Source organism: Henckelia pumila, chromosome 1, assembly GCF_033568475.1.
Source record: "Henckelia pumila isolate YLH828 chromosome 1, ASM3356847v2, whole genome shotgun sequence".
NCBI classification, from domain to species: Eukaryota; Viridiplantae; Streptophyta; class Magnoliopsida; order Lamiales; family Gesneriaceae; genus Henckelia; species Henckelia pumila.
This window is the reverse complement of record NC_133120.1, coordinates 70,692,438-70,711,053: the sequence shown is the minus strand read 5'-3', so window position 1 is coordinate 70,711,053 and position 18,616 is coordinate 70,692,438. Positions and strand designations below refer to the sequence as shown.

At 37.1% G+C, this 18,616-nt stretch overlaps 2 protein-coding genes across 2 annotated transcripts; one reads left to right on the top strand and one right to left on the bottom strand.

Moving 5' to 3' along the window:
• The first annotated feature begins 4,824 nt into the window (after window positions 1-4,824).
• On the top strand, window positions 4,825-6,594 carry LOC140864557 (uncharacterized). The gene has a single exon (XM_073268815.1). It carries the CDS (start codon window positions 4,825-4,827, stop codon window positions 6,592-6,594), a length of 1,770 nt encoding a protein of 589 aa, XP_073124916.1.
• A 5,387-nt stretch (window positions 6,595-11,981) lies between these two features.
• Window positions 11,982-14,760, bottom strand: LOC140875502 (cytochrome P450 CYP82D47-like). The gene is made up of 2 exons (XM_073279204.1): window positions 13,756-14,760; window positions 11,982-12,808 (listed from the first exon to the last, which is right to left on the bottom strand). The coding sequence occupies exons 1-2, from the start codon at window positions 14,704-14,706 to the stop codon at window positions 12,176-12,178; spliced, it is 1,584 nt and encodes a 527-aa protein (XP_073135305.1). The 5' UTR covers window positions 14,707-14,760; the 3' UTR covers window positions 11,982-12,175.
• Between the last annotated feature and the right edge of the window lie 3,856 nt (window positions 14,761-18,616).

The window sequence follows — 18,616 nt, the reverse complement described above, 5'->3', positions numbered from 1 at the left end:
ACGGTTCAAAATCCCAAAACTCAAACCGGCGGCATAACGGCTATAAACTGATCAAACCGGAAATGCAGACAGCAGTATACTATCGACATCAACTCATATCAATGCTAAAACAATAATAACAACTCAAATTCAACACATCTCAAAACTCAATTTTTGAAATAATCTTCCAAAAATCATAACAATTTCGAACGTCGCTCTATTTCAAAACCGATTGAGAATAAACGATCAGAACTCGGTCAATGACAACATACTCAAAACTCAATCGATTCTAACAACATCCAAAAATAGAAGTCTAACTGATTGAAGAAAAACTTACTATATAACGGAGCTCTCGCTGTTGTGATCGCTAATCTGCCATCAGAAATAAATTCCAACGGACGGATCGAGCTCGGACTGAAATTTGGAAGCTTGGAACTCAAATGGGGCGTCTTCTAATGGAGGTGACGAGTTGGGGAAGATGATGGTGCAATGAAGACTAGTCAACAAGCTAGGATAATATATAAAATCCAAAAATTGTGTTTCAGTCCCTAAAATTTCCAAAATTTGCAAAATAGACCCTGATCAAAATCAAGTCGGCTCTTGAACTCTGTAATCTCCGATTAACTCAAATAAGTTTAATTAAGATAAAATCAGGGTGTTATAGGCTTGAACCATAAATATTACCTTTTTGTGTTGGTTGGGCTTTTATCCGGCTTGGACCTTGATGTATGATGAAATTTGGTGAACTTTGGATTATCCTCTTTGGCATGGATTATCGGGTTCGGGTCGGACCAGACCTTTAATATTTTTGGGGGCATCAATAGTACCTTCCCCTTCTGATCTAAAGGAAATATGAAGTTTAGACTAAATGGTCTAGTCGGGTCCCGAACCTCCATGTGTCTCAAATATCTTACCAATTTGCACGGTCCAGATCCTGATCCGTGTGACCTCATGAATGAATAACCAAGATCTTCTGACGGTACTCCATGTGTCTCAAATAGCTTACCAATTTTACTCATCGTGGGAATGATACTCTATTAATCACTATATTAAAACTTGATAATCGTGCGCTTGCGAGCGTAAATATCGCAACAAGATGTTAAAACAAATCAGTAGCCAATCAAAACCAGTAGCCGTCGAAAATCAGTAGTCGATGCAACCAGTAGACAACCAATAGATACTGCATCATTAGAGCCCAAAATCAGCAGAAGATGAGGAATGTGTATATAAGTTAAATATGACAGTTTCAATGTCAGAAATAGTAAAAAACCTTTACTAACAGTTATATTCTTGTATCTAACATATATATATCTCCGTGTATTTCGAGCATATCTCTCTCGTACAAACTCAAAATCGAGTGATTCTTGATTTCATGGAAAGACAAGACAAAGGAATACAAATTCCATGTTCATCACATTGCCAATAATCAGTGAATAAGAGCTATAATCAAGTGAACAGATCAGATTAATCTATGCTAAACCAGTTCAATTTGAATGGACCAGATCAACTATAGACCAGAGCAGTTGGACCAGACTAGACCAGACCAGATTAAATTTGGACTATACCATATCAAAGTTGGACCTGACTAGATCGGTCAGATCAGATCAATCAAAAAAGTCCGATGAACAGTAAAATCAGCTCAACTTCAAAAAATTACCAGCAACTCAAATATGACTGTTTCAACAATATCAGAAAGTGTCTAGAAACTTCCCCAAACGGTCATATTCTTGAATCTAATGTTCATATCATTATTGGAGGCTATAAATACAACACTTTGAAGATCAAACAACAGCTTTTGTTGGGAATTAAAAGCATGGGCAGATTATAGAAGAAAACAAGCCCGAGGTGTAAGGAACAAGAAGAGAGATAATCTTTCAAAGTTAAATCTTTCACGCCAAATCAAGGTTACAAAACACTCTTCCACATCCAAATGTTGCTAAATATCAGTTGAAGAGAGCTCACTCACACACATACAAGAGATGTGCTTTGAAAGATTAGTTGTGTGAGAGTCTTAGCACAAAGACATTAAAGATTGTGTTTGTAGTCTTGACATAAGAGACGTTAAATATTATGTGGATTGGGAGGTTGAAGTCTATAATCGAGTGTGCTAGGAGTTCTTGTTTAGGCAGTGGGTAAGTCTTAGAGCGGATTGGGTTTGTACAAAAAGTTTTATAAATCAAAGTTTTCTAGTGGATCCTTACAAGGAGAAGAAGGGGCGGCGTAGGAGTTTTGTGAAGCCACGTTTTTGGTCATAGGCTAGAATTATAACAGCCACAATGAGTATGCAGATTAGTGTTGCATGTATCAGCCAAGGAGTGTAACAGCTAGAAATCAAGAGATTGTAACAGCTGCAATAATGAAGAATGATGGCTGTTAATATGAGTTATTGGCCATGAATGGGAGGCCCTTCAGCTGCTTCTTACACCTATAAATAGTGGCAGATTTAGCAGGGAGATCACACCAATTTCGAACACAAAAACTGAGTAAAACTCTGCACATTTTGAGTTCCAACCTTCTGCCACTTTCGAGGACTAGCAGAAGCAGTACCAGTTCGATAGCAGCAGTTCAAGCAGAGCAAGGTTTCTGTTCCAGTTTCAAAGCAAGCATTCTGTTCTATTGTGGAAGAAGTTTTCTGCTCACGTTTGAGGCTTACCATCAACATCAAGTTCTGCACGATTTGTTATAAATCGAATACTGTAAGAGGGCTTATATCTATATATGTTTTAAATACGTTCATGATCGTGTTTGTGAAAATTCAATCGTACATGGCCTGGTTCATACTTCTTTGAAATTCGTACATGTTTGTTCTATGAAACTCCTTGTTATGCACTGTTAGAATTCTACTTAAGAAGTGGATAAGGAATTCCGAAAACATGATAAGATATGATATGGCCCTGATGCGGTGGGTTATAATAACCGTTTAAGGCCTCGCCCCCTTAGAGGAGTAAAAATTAGGGACTGATCAGTAGTCATGATTAACGAGATGAATAACAGTGCTATGTCTAAGTTTATGTGATATTCATGATATGTATTGATGCTCAGTTTCAAGTCATGCCTTGTTCTGATCTATGTTGCGACATGTGTTGGAACGTGCTTCCTTTGAACTCCTATATATATGTATATTCGACATTTGCATGTACGATTGGCCCCCTCTTGCTGAGTGTTTCCCAAAACACTCATCCCCCTTACTTCCCTTCCCAGATACTGAAGAGCAGTTGGATGATGATGAGAAAAACGCATTCTGGGGTTGGTGATCAAGTCTAAATTTATGGAATTGCTAGCAGTCTTATTAGTTTTATTATCGCTTATATTTCGCTTCCGCTATTATCATGTTTTGGTTATTGTAAAGACATTACTGGATTTGTAAAGACTGGTTGAAGGCTGTTTATGTACTACATGGCTTGTTGTTTTACGATTTAAAATTGTTTACAACGCCGATGCTACGTTCCGATCACGGGGCGTGACATTTTTGTGGTATCAGAGACCGCCAGGTTCATAATCCGGGTGGGAATACCTTAGAAATTTTTTTGCAGTTTCTCACAGTAGGCCAAAGGGCCAATGTAGTCCCCTTCGAAACGATCTCATGAACCAAAGTCATGACAAAATTACATTTTGTCATGATGTAACTCGGATTTTGGCCGAATTCCTTCGTTTAGGCCTCCGAAATCGCGTTTTTGCCGTTTTAGGAAAGATTTAGAATGCTTATAACTTTTTATAAAAAACTCGAAATCCAATTCCGTCAATTGTGTCGTGATCCTCACAATCGATACTGTCAGCTCAATTAAAAATCTCAAAATTTTCCATTTTTGGAAAATTTTTCCGAAAAGTCTCGTTTCGTTTGTAATTATTGCAAACTGTTCATGTATTGTGTAATTGCTGAATTCTGATATATTTTTTTTTTGTTCTAAGCCCTGCCTTTCCATTTGTTTTCTTTCAGGAAATGGCGCCCAGTTTTCCTCGTACTCGTGCCCATTCCATCTTTCGCATGAAGCAACTGGTTATTGATAACCAGAAGCATAAGATTACTCGACTTTGCGCTAAGGTAGTTCTTGCTAGACGTGAGCAGCGTGAATGGGAGAAGAGGGCCAACCAGTACTTCTATGAGTTAGAGCAAGTGAGGGGGGACAACATATATCTTCGTGATGACATGGACCTTAACCATTTTCGTGAAGAAGCTCTGCGCAACCAAGTGATTAAGTCTGAAGAAGAGCATAACAAAACGAAAGGAAAAATGGAGGCAGCTGAGATAGAACATAAGCAGTCGAAAGACAGATTGGGGACAGCACAGGACACCATAGCAGAGCTGTCTGGTGTTGTTAGCCACTTGTCTAAACAAGTGGAACATGAGAAGCAGTTGAGGCAGCAGTCCTGCGCAGAACATGGGCAGCGTCGTCAACAGATGCGAGATCGCATCCAACAGCTGGAAGCTCAAGTCCAGCAATTGCAGGGTACAGTGGCAAACTTGAATAATCATAATGCCATTCTACTCCAGGTCGTGAATCAACTGCAAGAAGAGGATTCCGAGGAGGAACCTGAGGAGGATCCAGAGGAAGATCCGAAAGAGATTGAGGTTGAGGAGGTGGCCGCCGATGTTCTGGGGGATGGAGAAGTTATAGACTTAGATTAGTATGGATGCATTAGTTTTTATTCAGCTATGTTTTCTTGTCACTTATTTCCAAATCAGTTGTTGCTTTCAATTCCAAAACTATCAGTTGTTATTTCAATTCGGTTGTTATTCTGAAATTCAATGAATGGTCTTTTGTTTACCTATGTGTTCAACTTGTTAATTTATTTTTCTAAACCATAAATCTATCAGAATCTTAGAAACTTTTACGTATGTAGGACATGGACAAGAGACCAGTACGCAACAATCGTAACCCACGCTATAGAAACCGCAACAACAACAATGAAGGGAACCCTCTGCCGCCGCCGCCGCCGCCGCAAGTATTAGGCCTAAATCATGCTGACTTGGCGGCTATAGCAGCCATTGTGGCTAACACCCTTCAAAGGTTGGGAAACCCGCCTGCAAATGGCAACCCACTACCACAGGTGCATGGGGTGAAGTATCATTATGAGTCACTGAGAAAGAACCGAGCCCAAACCTTTAAAGGAGATCCAGATCCTGAGGTTGGCCAATATTGGCTCAAGAATATCGAGACTCAACTCCGCCTACTCGAGATCCCTGATGAGTTTAAGGTGGATGTAGTAACACCCTTCTTGGAAGAAAAAGTAGCCAAGTGGTGGGAGGCAGTGTCACCACCTATGATAGCAGCTGGTCCAATCACGTGGCGACAATTTAAGGATGTGTTCCTGAAGCAGTATTACCCTGCGGAAGTCAGATTGCAAAAATTAAGTGAGTTCGAAAATTTCACTCAGACTCAGGATATGTCAGTGGTTGAATACACTTCAAAATTCAATTCACTTGGAACGTATGCTCCTACTATCATGGCTGATGATGTCTTGAAAATGCACCGTTTCAAAAGAGGTTTGAGCAGTCGTATTCAGACAGCTTTAGCAGTTTACCATGCCACAAGTTTCGCTGATTTAATGGGAGCTGCAATTCGAGCTGAGATCGATATCAACCGAAGGGATGGTGAGAACACGAACAAGAGACCTCTTGTGGGGCAATCTTCAACAGGAAAACAGACATTCAAGAAACCATATCAGTTTACTGGAACAAACAAGAGCGCTCCTTCAAAACCAAGCTATCAAGAAATCCAAACATGTAGTACCTGTGGATTTAAACACTTTGGAGAATGCCGCAGAGCAAGTGGCGCCTGTTTTGGATGTGGAAAGACTGGACACCGCATTGCAGATTGTCCAGAAAACAAAGGCAAAGAAGCTGAGGCAAAAGGCAGTTTTGCTACGAATAAACCAAAAGAGAACAAGCCAAATGCCCGAGTTTTTGCGGTAACACAAGAAGAAGTCGAGAATGCAAATGACGTTGTAGCAGGTACCATTCTAATCAAAAAAAATTCTGCTTATGTATTGTTTGATTGTGGTGCTACGCATTCATTTATATCTAAGAGGTTTGCTAAGAAGTTAGGACTTACTCCTGAGATACTGGTGGAACCTTTTAGAGTAGCAACTCCCACTAGCAAAACAATTGAAACACATAGGGTTCACAGAGATTGTGTAATGACAATTAGTGAACACATATTTCAAGATGAACTCATTCAACTACCCATGGTAGAATTTGATGCCATTTTAGGAATGGATTGGCTAGCAAATAACCATGCTTTAGTAGATTGTCGCATGAAGAATGTCAAATTGAAAGCTGCAAATCTCGACGAAGTCATTTATCATGGCAAAGTCAAGGAGCAGAAGTCCCTTTTATCTGCTTCTCAAACTTGGAAAGCTATGAAAAGTGGCGAAGAAGTATACCTAGCAGTGGTAGGCGAAGTAAAGGAAGAAGCTGCACTTTCATTAGAAGATATTCCTGTAGTTCAAGAATTTCCAGATGTGTTTCCTGAAGAACTTCCTGGGATAATGCCCAACCGTGAAGTGGAATTTGAAATTAATCTAGTACCTGGTGCTGCACCTATCTCAAAAGCACCATACCGAATGGCTCCAGCAGAGCTGAAAGAATTAGCAACTCCAAGAATTGTTGGATAAAAAGCAAATACGACCAAGTGCATCTCCTTGGGGAGCCCCGGTCCTATTTGTGAAGAAGAAAGATGGGAGTATGAGGTTGTGTATCGACTATCGAGAACTCAATAAGATCACAATCAAGAACAAGTACCCCCTCCCAAGAATTGATGATTTGTTTGACCAGCTCAAAGGAGCTACAGTCTTTTCCAAACTCGATCTAAGGTCAGGCTATCATCAATTGAAAGTCAAGTCAGCAGATGTTCCGAAAACAGCTTTTAGGACACGGTATGGGCATTACGAATTTATGGTGATGCCTTTTGGGTTAACTAACGCACCGGCAGTATTTATGGATCTCATGAATAGAGTATTCAAGCCGTTCCTCGACAAGTTTGTGGTGGTATTTATTGACGACATCCTCGTATATTCACCAAGTGAAGAAGACCATAAAGAACATCTCCGACTCACTCTCCAGACGCTAAGAGAGAAAGAACTTTATGCCAAATTCAAGAAGTGTGAATTTTGGCTAAAGAGCGTCACCTTCTTGGGCCATATAATATCCAAAGACGGAGTATCTGTGGATCCCAAGAAAGTGGAGGCAGTTATGGATTGGCCTAGACCAAAAACTGTAACTGAAATCCGAAGCTTTCTAGGTTTGGCTGGCTATTATCGAAAATTCGTGGAAGGTTTTTCGTCGATAGCTATACCTCTCACCAAACTCACACAAAAGAACTCTAAGTTCAACTGGGATGAAATGTGTGAACAGAGCTTTGAAATTCTGAAGAAAAAGCTGGCATCTTCACCAGTATTGATACTTCCAACTGAAGGCAAGGATTTTGTCATCTATAGCGACGCGTCAAAAGAAGGATTGGGATGCGTGCTCATGCAAGATGGAAGGGTAATTGCTTATGCTTCAAGACAATTAAAGCCGTATGAGCAAAATTATCCTACGCATGACCTTGAATTAGCCGCAGTGGTCTTTGCACTAAAGATTTGGAGACATTATCTTTACGGTGCAAAGTGTGAAATATTTACTGATCATCAAAGTCTCAAGTACTTGTTTACTCAAAAAGAATTGAATATGAGACAGAGAAGGTGGATTGAACTATTGAAGGATTATGACTTGACAATAAGCTATCACCCTGGAAAAGCAAATAAGGTAGCTGATGCTCTAAGTCGGAAGAACATGAGTAAGGTAATCTTAGCCTCACTCTCAGCACAACCATGTCTTCGAGAAACAGTCAAATTGAAACAAAGCCACGATCCTTCTTTAGCAAAACTCAGGGAGCAAGCAGGAGAAGGAAAGACACCAAATCTTGAAATAGATTCCAATGGAGTTATGTGGGTGAAAGGACGATTGTGTGTACCCAACATCGATAATATTCGTCATGAGGTGATGTCTGAGGCACACAAATCAAAATTTTTAGTGCATCCCGGCAGCACCAAGATGTATCGAGATTTAAAAGGAAATTTTTGGTGGAATGGAATGAAGAAGGATGTTGCTGAGTTTGTGTCGCGATGTCAGGTCTGTCAAAAAGTCAAAGCTGAACATCAACGACCTGGAGGATTACTTCAACCTTTGGAAATTCCAGAATGGAAGTGGGAACATATTTCTATGGATTTTGTTGTCGGTTTACCCAAGTCAAGGCAGAGTCATGACGGAATATGGGTAATTGTAGATAGACTTACAAAGACAGCGCATTTCCTACCGGTCCGCATGAACTACAACCTGGATAAACTAGCTACCCTGTACATGGACAATATCATAAGATTACATGGCGTACCTGCTAGTATTTTGTCAGATAGGGACCCGAGGTTTGCGTCCAGATTTTGGAAAAGCTTTCAGAATGCAATGGGAACCAAGATCACTCTCAGTATGGCCTATCACCCTCAAACTGATGGTCAAACAGAGAGAACAATCCAAACATTGGAGGATATGCTGAGGGCTTGTGCTCTAGAATTTAGTTGTAACTGGAGTGAACACTTGCCTTTCATCAAATTTGCTTACAACTATAGTTACCACAGCAGTATTGGTATGGCACCATACGAAGCATTATATGGGAGGAAGTGTCGCTCACCTTTATACTGGGATGAAGTCGGAGAGAAAGCCATCACTGGACCTGAATTGATTCAAGAAACGGTAGAGAAAGTAACTATCATCAAGAAAAGACTCAAAGCTGCTCAAGATCGACAAAAGAGTTGGGCTGATATGAAGAGACGACAGTTGGAATTTGAAGCAGGTGAAAAGGCGTATGTAAAAATCTCACCCATGAAAGAAGTTGTTCGATTTGGAAAAGCTGGAAAATTGAATCCTAGATACGTCGGACCATTCGAGATTCTGGACAAAGTAGGAACCTTGGCGTATAGACTGGCCTTACCACCAGATATGTCAAGGATTCACAATGTTTTCCATGTTTCTCAATTACGAAAGTACATCCCAGATCCCAGTCATGTCCTTGAAATTGAACCTCTGGTAATTGAAGGGAATCTGAAAAAAGAGCTCAAGTATGAAGAAGTTCCAATACGAATAGTGGATACCAAGGATCAAGTGTTGAGAAGAAGAACCATTCCATACGTAAAAATTCAGTGGTCTAATCACACGGAAAGGGAAGCCACTTGGGAGTTAGAGGAGAAGATGCGAAAGCTATACCCATTTCTCTTTGAAGAACAACCCAATCCAAGTTTCGAGGACGAAACTTCTCTCAAGGTGGGAGGAATGTGAAGCCACGTTTTTTGTCATAGGCTAGAATTGTAACAGCCACAATGAGTATGCAGATTAGTGTTGCATGTATCAGCCAAGGAGTGTAACAGCTAGAAATCAAGAGATTGTAACAGCTGCAATAATAAAGAATGATGGCTGTTAATATGAGTTATTGGCCATGAATGGGAGGCCCTTCAGCTGCTTCTTACACCTATAAATAGTGGCAGATTTAGCAGGGAGATCACACCAATTTCGAACACAAAAACTGAGTAAAACTCTGCACATTTTGAGTTCCAACCTTCTGCCACTTTCGAGGACTAGCAGAAGCAGTACCAGTTCGATAGCAGCAGTTCAAGCAGAGCAAGGTTTCTGTTCCAGTTTCAAAGCAAGCATTCTGTTCTATTGTGGAAGAAGTTTTCTGCTCACGTTTGAGGCTTACCATCAACATCAAGTTTTGCACGATTTGTTGTAAATCGAATACTGTAAGAGGGCTTATATCTATATATGTTTTAAATACGTTCATGATCGTGTTTGTGAAAATTCAATCGTACATGGCCTGGTTCATACTTCTTTGAAATTCGTACATGTTTGTTCTATGAAACTCCTTGTTATGCACTGTTAGAATTCTACTTAAGAAGTGGATAAGGAATTCCGAAAACATGATAAGATATGATATGGCCCTGATGCGGTGGGTTATAATAACCGTTTAAGGCCTCGCCCCCTTAGAGGAGTAAAAATTAGGGACTGATCAGTAGCCATGATTAACGAGATGAATAACAGTGCTATGTCTAAGTTTATGTGATATTCATGATATGTATTGATGCTCAGTTTCAAGTCATGCCTTGTTCTGATCTATGTTGCGACATGTGTTGGAACGTGCTTCCTTTGAACTCCTATATATATGTATATTAGACATTTGCATGTACGATTGGCCCCCTCTTGCTGAGTGTTTCCCAAAACACTCATCCCCCTTACTTCCCTTCCCAGATACTGAAGAGCAGTTGGATGATGATGAGAAAAACGCATTCTGGGGTTGGTGATCAAGTCTAAATTTATGGAATTGCTAGCAGTCTTATTAGTTTTATTATCGCTTATATTTCGCTTCTGCTATTATCATGTTTTGGTTATTGTAAAGACATTACTGGATTTGTAAAGACTGGTTGAAGGCTGTTTATGTACTACATGGCTTGTTGTTTTACGATTTAAAATTGTTTACAACGCCGATGCTACGTTCCGATCACGGGGCGTGACAAGTTTTATCTCCGAACATCCATAAACAAATCCATATCTCTTTAATTCTTGCATTTATTTATTGCTACTGTTTTGGATTGCATTTTTGAAGCATTTTATGTGTTTGATTAAATACCAAAATATTGCATACAAAGTGTTTGATAAAATATTTCAACCAAACCGTTTTTATCATTTCAATTTGCATTATTTTCAAGCGATTTCTAAAATGTTTAATCGGATTTTAGAGGGATTATTTTGAGTGGTTTTCGCTGAGTTTGAAAACCGAACTCGATATAATCTCTCGGTGCTCAGTTCGTTTTTGAATATTTCAAGAACAAGCTATTATAGCTCTAAAAATATTTTAAAATGTGTATTCACTCCCTCTTCTACACACGCTCACGATCCTAACACTCATGATCAAGGAATACAACGATGAATGTATAACATAATAAATAAAACAATGTAAATTAGAAAATTGAGGAAGATCATAAGAAATAAATAAATATATTAAAGAAGTTGACAAGCGGTTTTTTTTATCTTTATCTTAAATATAATTATGTTTTATTCAATTTTGGCATTTATTTTTCCCGTATACCCATGCAAGCCGCATAGATAAAGATCACTTTGAATATAATATAGTAAATAAATATGAGATTGTACATATGATGACAATAATGAAACATATATCTTAAATTATTGTATATTCTAAAACGAGTTCTTAGTCGATTGGGCCGTCCAAAAAAAGCGTAGGGATCGCTCGATCTCGAGACTAGAATCTGTGATGTTGTGTACCATGTTTCATTGTTATGGACATAATTAATATTTTTAATCATACAGATTGATGCTCATACAATGAGTTCACTGAACTACCCTCTCTCGGACTTCCCAAGTGTTTATCAGTAATCGAGTGGATAAGTATGTGGTTATGATTGTACATCATTAGTACTTACGACCTGAGACAACACTGAGACTCTACGTGCTAGGATTGTGCTTTGACACGTTTACCGACTCAATGAGGTTCATCAGGTGGCGAGGTGTTGTTGCGACACATGTAGGAGCCAGTACATTGTAGTTAGAAATTCACCGCTCGTCTACGGATGTGGATATCCTATGTGATCTAATGAGATAATAGTACATATATGGAATTTCTGGCCATAATATATATATGAGATGTGCATATGGTAAAGTGGTTTCCTAGTTGTATATTTGATGCCACTATGTATTCTTAAAGATGCATCACATCGTTATAGAACTTCACATGCAACCATTGATGAACCAATGGTTGCAGATTCGATCGGATATATATATGAGATAAAAGAACTGTACTGTACGAGTGAATTATTTACCAAAGGCACGTAGATGAAAGAAAGCTTGTATACGAGCTCAAACATCTCATGAAGAAAATAAAAAATGTACAATATTTTATAATTTATATAATCCATTGTTTTTCATAAACAAGGGCATGAATGATTCCATCCGTAAACAAACATAATACTTGCCATCATCTTCACCATAGATACATACATGATCACATGAATTATTAGACAAGAACTGCCCTAAATATAGAGATATAGTACTAATAATAGATCATCAAGTGAAGCACTTGATTTTAGAATAGCTAGACGTCTCATGCATTCATATGTTTATATCTTTAACACATTAACCAGTAAACGACAACTAATCAATATAATGATTAGGAGACAACCTCGGAGCAACAAGAACACGAAGAGGGGTGGCTTTCATATTAGTCAGACCAGAACTCTCCGTCATATCCACCACTTGATGATCATCTGGAGTTTTTACATCAAACGAATGCAGGAAATAAGCAAGCACGAGATGCATCATTTGGACCCCGAAATTCATTGCGGGACACATCCTTCTACCGGCCCCGAACGGGATGTACTCGAAATGCTGGCGTAGCGCGTCGTCCGAACTTGAGCTCCTTGAAAGGAATCTCTCGGGCATAAAGCTCGAGGGTTCTTCGGCCCAGACGCTGGGGTCACGGTGCAACTTCCACAAGTTCACTATCAATCTCGTGCCTTTCGGGACGTGGTAGCCGCCGACCGTGCAATCTTGGGTGAATTCCCGGCCAGGTAAGGGCAGTGCAGGGTATAGTCTCAGTGTTTCTTTGACGATGGCTTGGAGATATACAAGATTTTGGATGTCGGAATCGTTCAGGCGTCTATCTCTTCCGACCACCGTGTCTAGTTCCTCGTAAGCTCGTTTTAGAGCATTGGGATTGTTGAGTAAAAGAGACAGTGCCCATACTAAACCAATTGTTATACTATCAGTCCCACCCGCAACCATAGCCTACATGTGATGATGTCAAATAGTATTAAAGTTTTATTGTGACTGATAAATGGTTAAAACTCACTTTAACCTTCCAATGAAATATCATAAAGGTTTGAATTTTGGAACCTTGCAAATGTCTCTCGTCTCCTACAACGCTTACTCAACTCAAGATACAATAAGAAAAAATTTTGTTTTCGGGTTTTTTTAAAAGAAAAATTGGGAGGAAGCTAAATTTCTTTTTCTCGGAAAAGTTGAGAGGGCCCGGATTGGCCAAAACACAATTTGCATCCGGGGCACACATGAAAATTGTGGGGCTCATCCAATACATTTTGATTGGCCAATTTTCATTTGGGCCCCACAATTTTTATGTGGACCCCGGATGAAAATTGTGTTTTGGCTAACCCGGGCCCTTCAAATCTATTACCCCTCAGATACACACGTTGGTCATATAAAGGGTTCAGTCGATGCTGGTTTCAGGGTACCACCGTAAAGCCACGGAACAATTTTATTTGACCTGCATGATCCGGGCCGTTGATATCCCACCCGACACTACCCGGGTGGGGTAGCATCGACCAACTCCATATAAAGATTTAAACTGATTAAACAAAATTCATGCATACCATATTCGATCATCTGAATATCTAAATTAGATATAGGGTAGTACTGCAGATGATTCAATTGAGCCAAACGCACGAGCTAGCTCATGTTAAACACAAAATAAGCCTTCCAATTTTGGTAACTAAAAGTTTCAACGAATACGGCAACATCCGTGCTTAACAAAATTGAGTTCAATCCTTTTTTTTTTTTTTTTGGGTTGAATCTTTTTCAATATGTGTAGATTCAACAAATAAGGTAACATGTAATAAAAAGGGAAACATGTAATAAAAAGGGCAACATGTAATAACTATGTACAAAAGTATATATTTGACAGATGAAATTATAATAAAAAGAATGATATGATATACCAGACATGTGGTTTTAATAACGGTATCTGGATCATGACCTCCAAGGCTAACTCCATGTATAGTTGAAAGCATGACACCCATGAAATCCAGCTTATCCTCACCGCCACCACCGCCGGAACGTACATCGGCGCGATGCTCCTCCAGCCACTTCCCGACGATTATATCCAATTCTCTAGCAGTTTTCTTCATCCTCTTCTCAAATCCACCTACATCCAACCACCCAAGATACGGCAGCATGTCTCCCACCAAAAACTGTCCAATCAAGAGGAAGAACTCTCCAAGCACCGCCCTGCACCGGCTCGACTCGCTATCGTCTCCTCCGTGAGACAGTTTCTTATCCGCCACTATCCTCAGCATCACCTTCAGATTCAGGTCCCCCAACCACTGCTTCAGTTCTACCTGCATCATCATCCGGCCCGAGTCCGACCCATCCTTGATCTTCAGTACTTCCCAAGCCTTGTACAGCTGGTTAACCGATTCCGCTGTCTCCCACACGCGAACGTGCTTGAGCAGCTCCAGTCTCGGCGCCGAAAGAAGCTCTTGGGAGATCAGTTTTCGGATCCCACGCCAATATCCCAAGTCGTTAGAAAAGCTAAACATGGTGGAATCGAAGCCCAAGAGCTTCCCGGACACCAAATTCGGTCGGAATGACACTTTTGTATCACAGGTGGTGAAGATTTCTTTAACCAATTCCCATTTGCTGACGATCAATGCTCGGTGGACGCCCAGTTGGACGGTGAAAATGGGGCCGTATTTGTCGGCCATGGCTGCGAACGTGATGTGGGCAAGTCTGCCACCGATGAGATGGAGGTGGCCGACCAAGGGCCGAGCGCCGCCTGCTTTCGGCGGCTCATTGTTGTTAGGAGCAGCAAAACGTGACCAGATATTGATCAAATAGTATCCGACAAGGAAAGATATTAAGACTGCCATAACTTCGTAGCTCAACATCATCTCTAATTAATTTCTCTTAATTAATATAATATATACTGTTTTTTATATTTGAGATTCAACAACATATATAAGGTTCAAGCTCGTCTCTTTAAATTTAATTTGATGAACATATATATATATATATATTTATATATATATGCCCCCAGCTGTGTTATTAACCTAGGTTAATAACACAGCTGGGGGCATGTTTAACTTGATTTACTCTTTAGTCCTTACTTGCAGATGTTGGTTGATTTGTCGGCAACTATGGGTTCGGCATATATCTATCTCTTATATATTATATTCGATTATCTATTCTAATCTAGTTATATTATTTATTTATTACCTATATATATATATACATATTTATTTATTACCTATATTATTATTATTATTATTATTATTATTATTATTATTATTATTATTACTACTATTTATTTATTTTTTATTACCTATATAAATATACAAGTTTGAATTGTAAATTTTCTTCAATATCCTCATTATTTTCATTAATTATTTGGTTTTAATTGTGAATTTACAATATTGTCCTAATTATTTCATTTAATAATTAATAATTTTGTCATTTTCAAGGTTTTTAAAAGTTTTTCATTTATTTCATGCATTAGTCAATTTATTTATTCAAGGTACGTAGATTAAATTTTAATATTTAAGTCATATCATTTTTTGTGTTCATTTACTTATTTAAGGTAAATTTAATTGTTAATATTTAATTCATGTACTAAATTTATATTTTGACATTTTTTATAGTGAATTTACAATTTTTTCCTGATTATTTCATTTAATAATCAATATTTTTGTCATTTTCAAGATTTTTTAAGGTCTTTCATGTCATTTTACATATTAGTAAATTTATTTAGTCAAGTTAGATTAATTTTTAATATTTAATTCATATCATTTTTTGTGTCCATTTATTTATTTAAAGTAAATTAATTTTTAATATTTAATTCATATTTTAAATCTATATTTTGACATTTTTGATAGTGAATTTACAATTTTGTCCTCATTATTTCATTTAATAATCAATATTTTTGTCATTTTCAAGGTTTTTTAAAGTTTTTCATGTCATTTTATAGATTAGTAAATTTATTTAGTCAAGTTAGATTAATTTTTAATATTTAATTCATCTCATTTTTTGTGTCCATTTATTTATTCAAAGTAAATTAATTGTTAATATTTAATTTATGTCCTAAATATATATTGTGACACTCATGGAAACAAAAAGTAATTATTGAAAGCTACCTTAATTTTTTCTCTTTAAATCTAAAAAAATATTAATTTTTTCGACTTATTTCAACTTTATCTATCACTCACAGTTGTTTCTTTACATATAAATATATATATATATATATATATATATATATATATATATAGTTAAATTATGGAAAAATAGTTACCCATTAACTTCTTTATTTTTGGTTCTCATCCATTGACTTTTGAAAGTTTGGTTACTTTTAATTTTAAAATATTTTGGTCTAACGGATGACGTGACATCGAAAAATACTGACATGACATAGGAAAATGATGACATGTCAAGCTGTCAAATCAGCGGTCGGACCAAAATAATCGAAAATTAAAAGTTAGTGTAACAAAACCAAACTTGAAAAGTTAAAGGACGAAAACCAAAAAATGGGCAAGCTATTAATTGACAAGAAAAATCATTTTCCCTTAAATTATTAAATAATTTAATTTGATGAAATGAAAATAAAATAAATATAAAAATATTTATAATTATGTTAAGATCGTTAGGTACTTAGGTTATTGATTGAAAATTTAGATCGCAAAAAAGAATTGAAGATGGAAAATTCGGAAGAGTGAAAATAGTGGAAGTTAAAACTCATACAAGGTACGTACTGACTCTAAAAAATAAAATAAAAAAAGCTTCATTTTTAAGATGAAATTATTTTTTTGTCGTGTAACTTGCACGATTTTCGTTTTTGAGTCTGTTATCAGTCAATTCATAGTTTTAATCCACTAATTTATCATATAATATTATTTTTAATTTAAGTTTTTTTCATCAAAGTGCTGACGTGACATCGAACGTGCTAGCATTAATATTTATTGTCACGTCAGTATTTTTCAGAGATATGCCATAATATTTTCAATTATGTCATATTTTCCGATATTTTGTCAACATTTCAATTAAAAATGACTAAAAAAAATACAAAGTCGTGAACTAACCTAAGTGTATAAATATTCTTGTAACTCTTGGAACTAAGCTAATTAATTAAATGAGTCGGAGTCTTAACCAACAACCTATCGATAGAACGGTGAAAAAAATTGTTCACTAGTCATGCAATTAATTTGATTTCAGGCACCGACACCTGGTTCAAATTAATATTAATTTCTGTAGGTGTGCTTAAGTGTCAACATTAAAAAAAAAAAAAAAAAAGAAAAGGAAAGAAAAGAAAGACAACACAACATCTAGTTCTAATTAGATCTTAGCCACCAAGTTCCTGAAAACTCAATCATTAAGAACCATTTCTTTTTTTTTTTTTCCCTGTAGCTAATATTCATATTGATCAATATCGGGGATGGAGACAGACAAATTTGTTATAGGATGAAAATGATTTTGTATTAAAAAAAGAAAATTTAATATAATTAAAAGGGAAAATATGTTTTGACGTACAAGCCATAAAATCTCTTCAATTATTTTCCTTTTAATTAAATTTGATTTGTTATGCTTTGTCTTTATTAGATTTTTATATCCTTAATTAATTATAAGTTGATGATTGATATCTGATATCTCAAGTTTGATTTAAATAGATTTTTTTTTAATATTGTAAGACTCTATCAAAAGAAAACAAGAGTTGAAGAATCCCTACCGCCGTTCGGTGTTGTCTGTGTTATCACACAACACCAGTACACAACATCATGGTCACTGCCGAGTGAAGATCATTCAAACTTTTACTTGCGGCTATATTCTCCTACTGCACCATGTGGTTTTCTATACATGTTTTATAGTTGTTAGGATGTAGTTTTAATATCTCAATTGTTTGAGATATTTGATCTTTTCTTTTACACTTTCTAGTTTTCGTTTTCAATATATGATTAAATTTAGAGTGTTGTTTGGATTTCTCAACGTGTTGAAAGATCTAAATTTTATAGGAATTACTAGGATTGGTTTTTGTAATTGAATATTACTTTATTCTAGTAATTATTTTTTGCCTTGAGGTATCGTACAAGTGTTCGCACTTGTGCATAGTAATTCGTGTGTTAATTGTTCTGATTATATGATAAAAATTCTATCATATCTTTATTTATATTTTAGAGATATATCATAATATTGCATGGATATGCATGATCTAGTAGACTTATATAATAAAATTCTATATGGACTAGGACTCTCTTCCTATAAATAAAAGATATCTAACCCTTATTACGGTAACCTTTTCTACAACTCTTTCACACGCTCTTACACATCTCATATATGTATTTTTTATACGTTTTTCATACTTTTTCTATTGAATCCTATACTCACTTGAGCGTCGAAGTGGCTTCGCCTCCGGGCGAGCCATCTCACATGTTTTTTTATACACAGAAATATTTTGGGATCACTCAGCTCGGTTTATTGAAGAAATTGGTTCGTTGATTATCGGTTCGAGGTAACTTATTTGATGTGAAATTTTTGAACGTGTCAATTGTCGCCTTCTGTGGGAACGAAAACTAAATCTACGATTACTCTTCACGGTTGACTCAAGAACGAAAAATAAAAGGAAATATTTTTGGATTTTCGCATGTCTTGCACATCAGCCAATTTGCGAAAGGAGTTGGGAAGAATTGAACCGTCCGATCGGGTTCAAATTGGTATTCATATTGAAAATTATGTTATCTAAGATCTGAACGGTGAGATCTTTATTGGTGGATTTTAGGATCGGAATTTGACCACCTGGCAGAGACTGCTCTTCTCGCA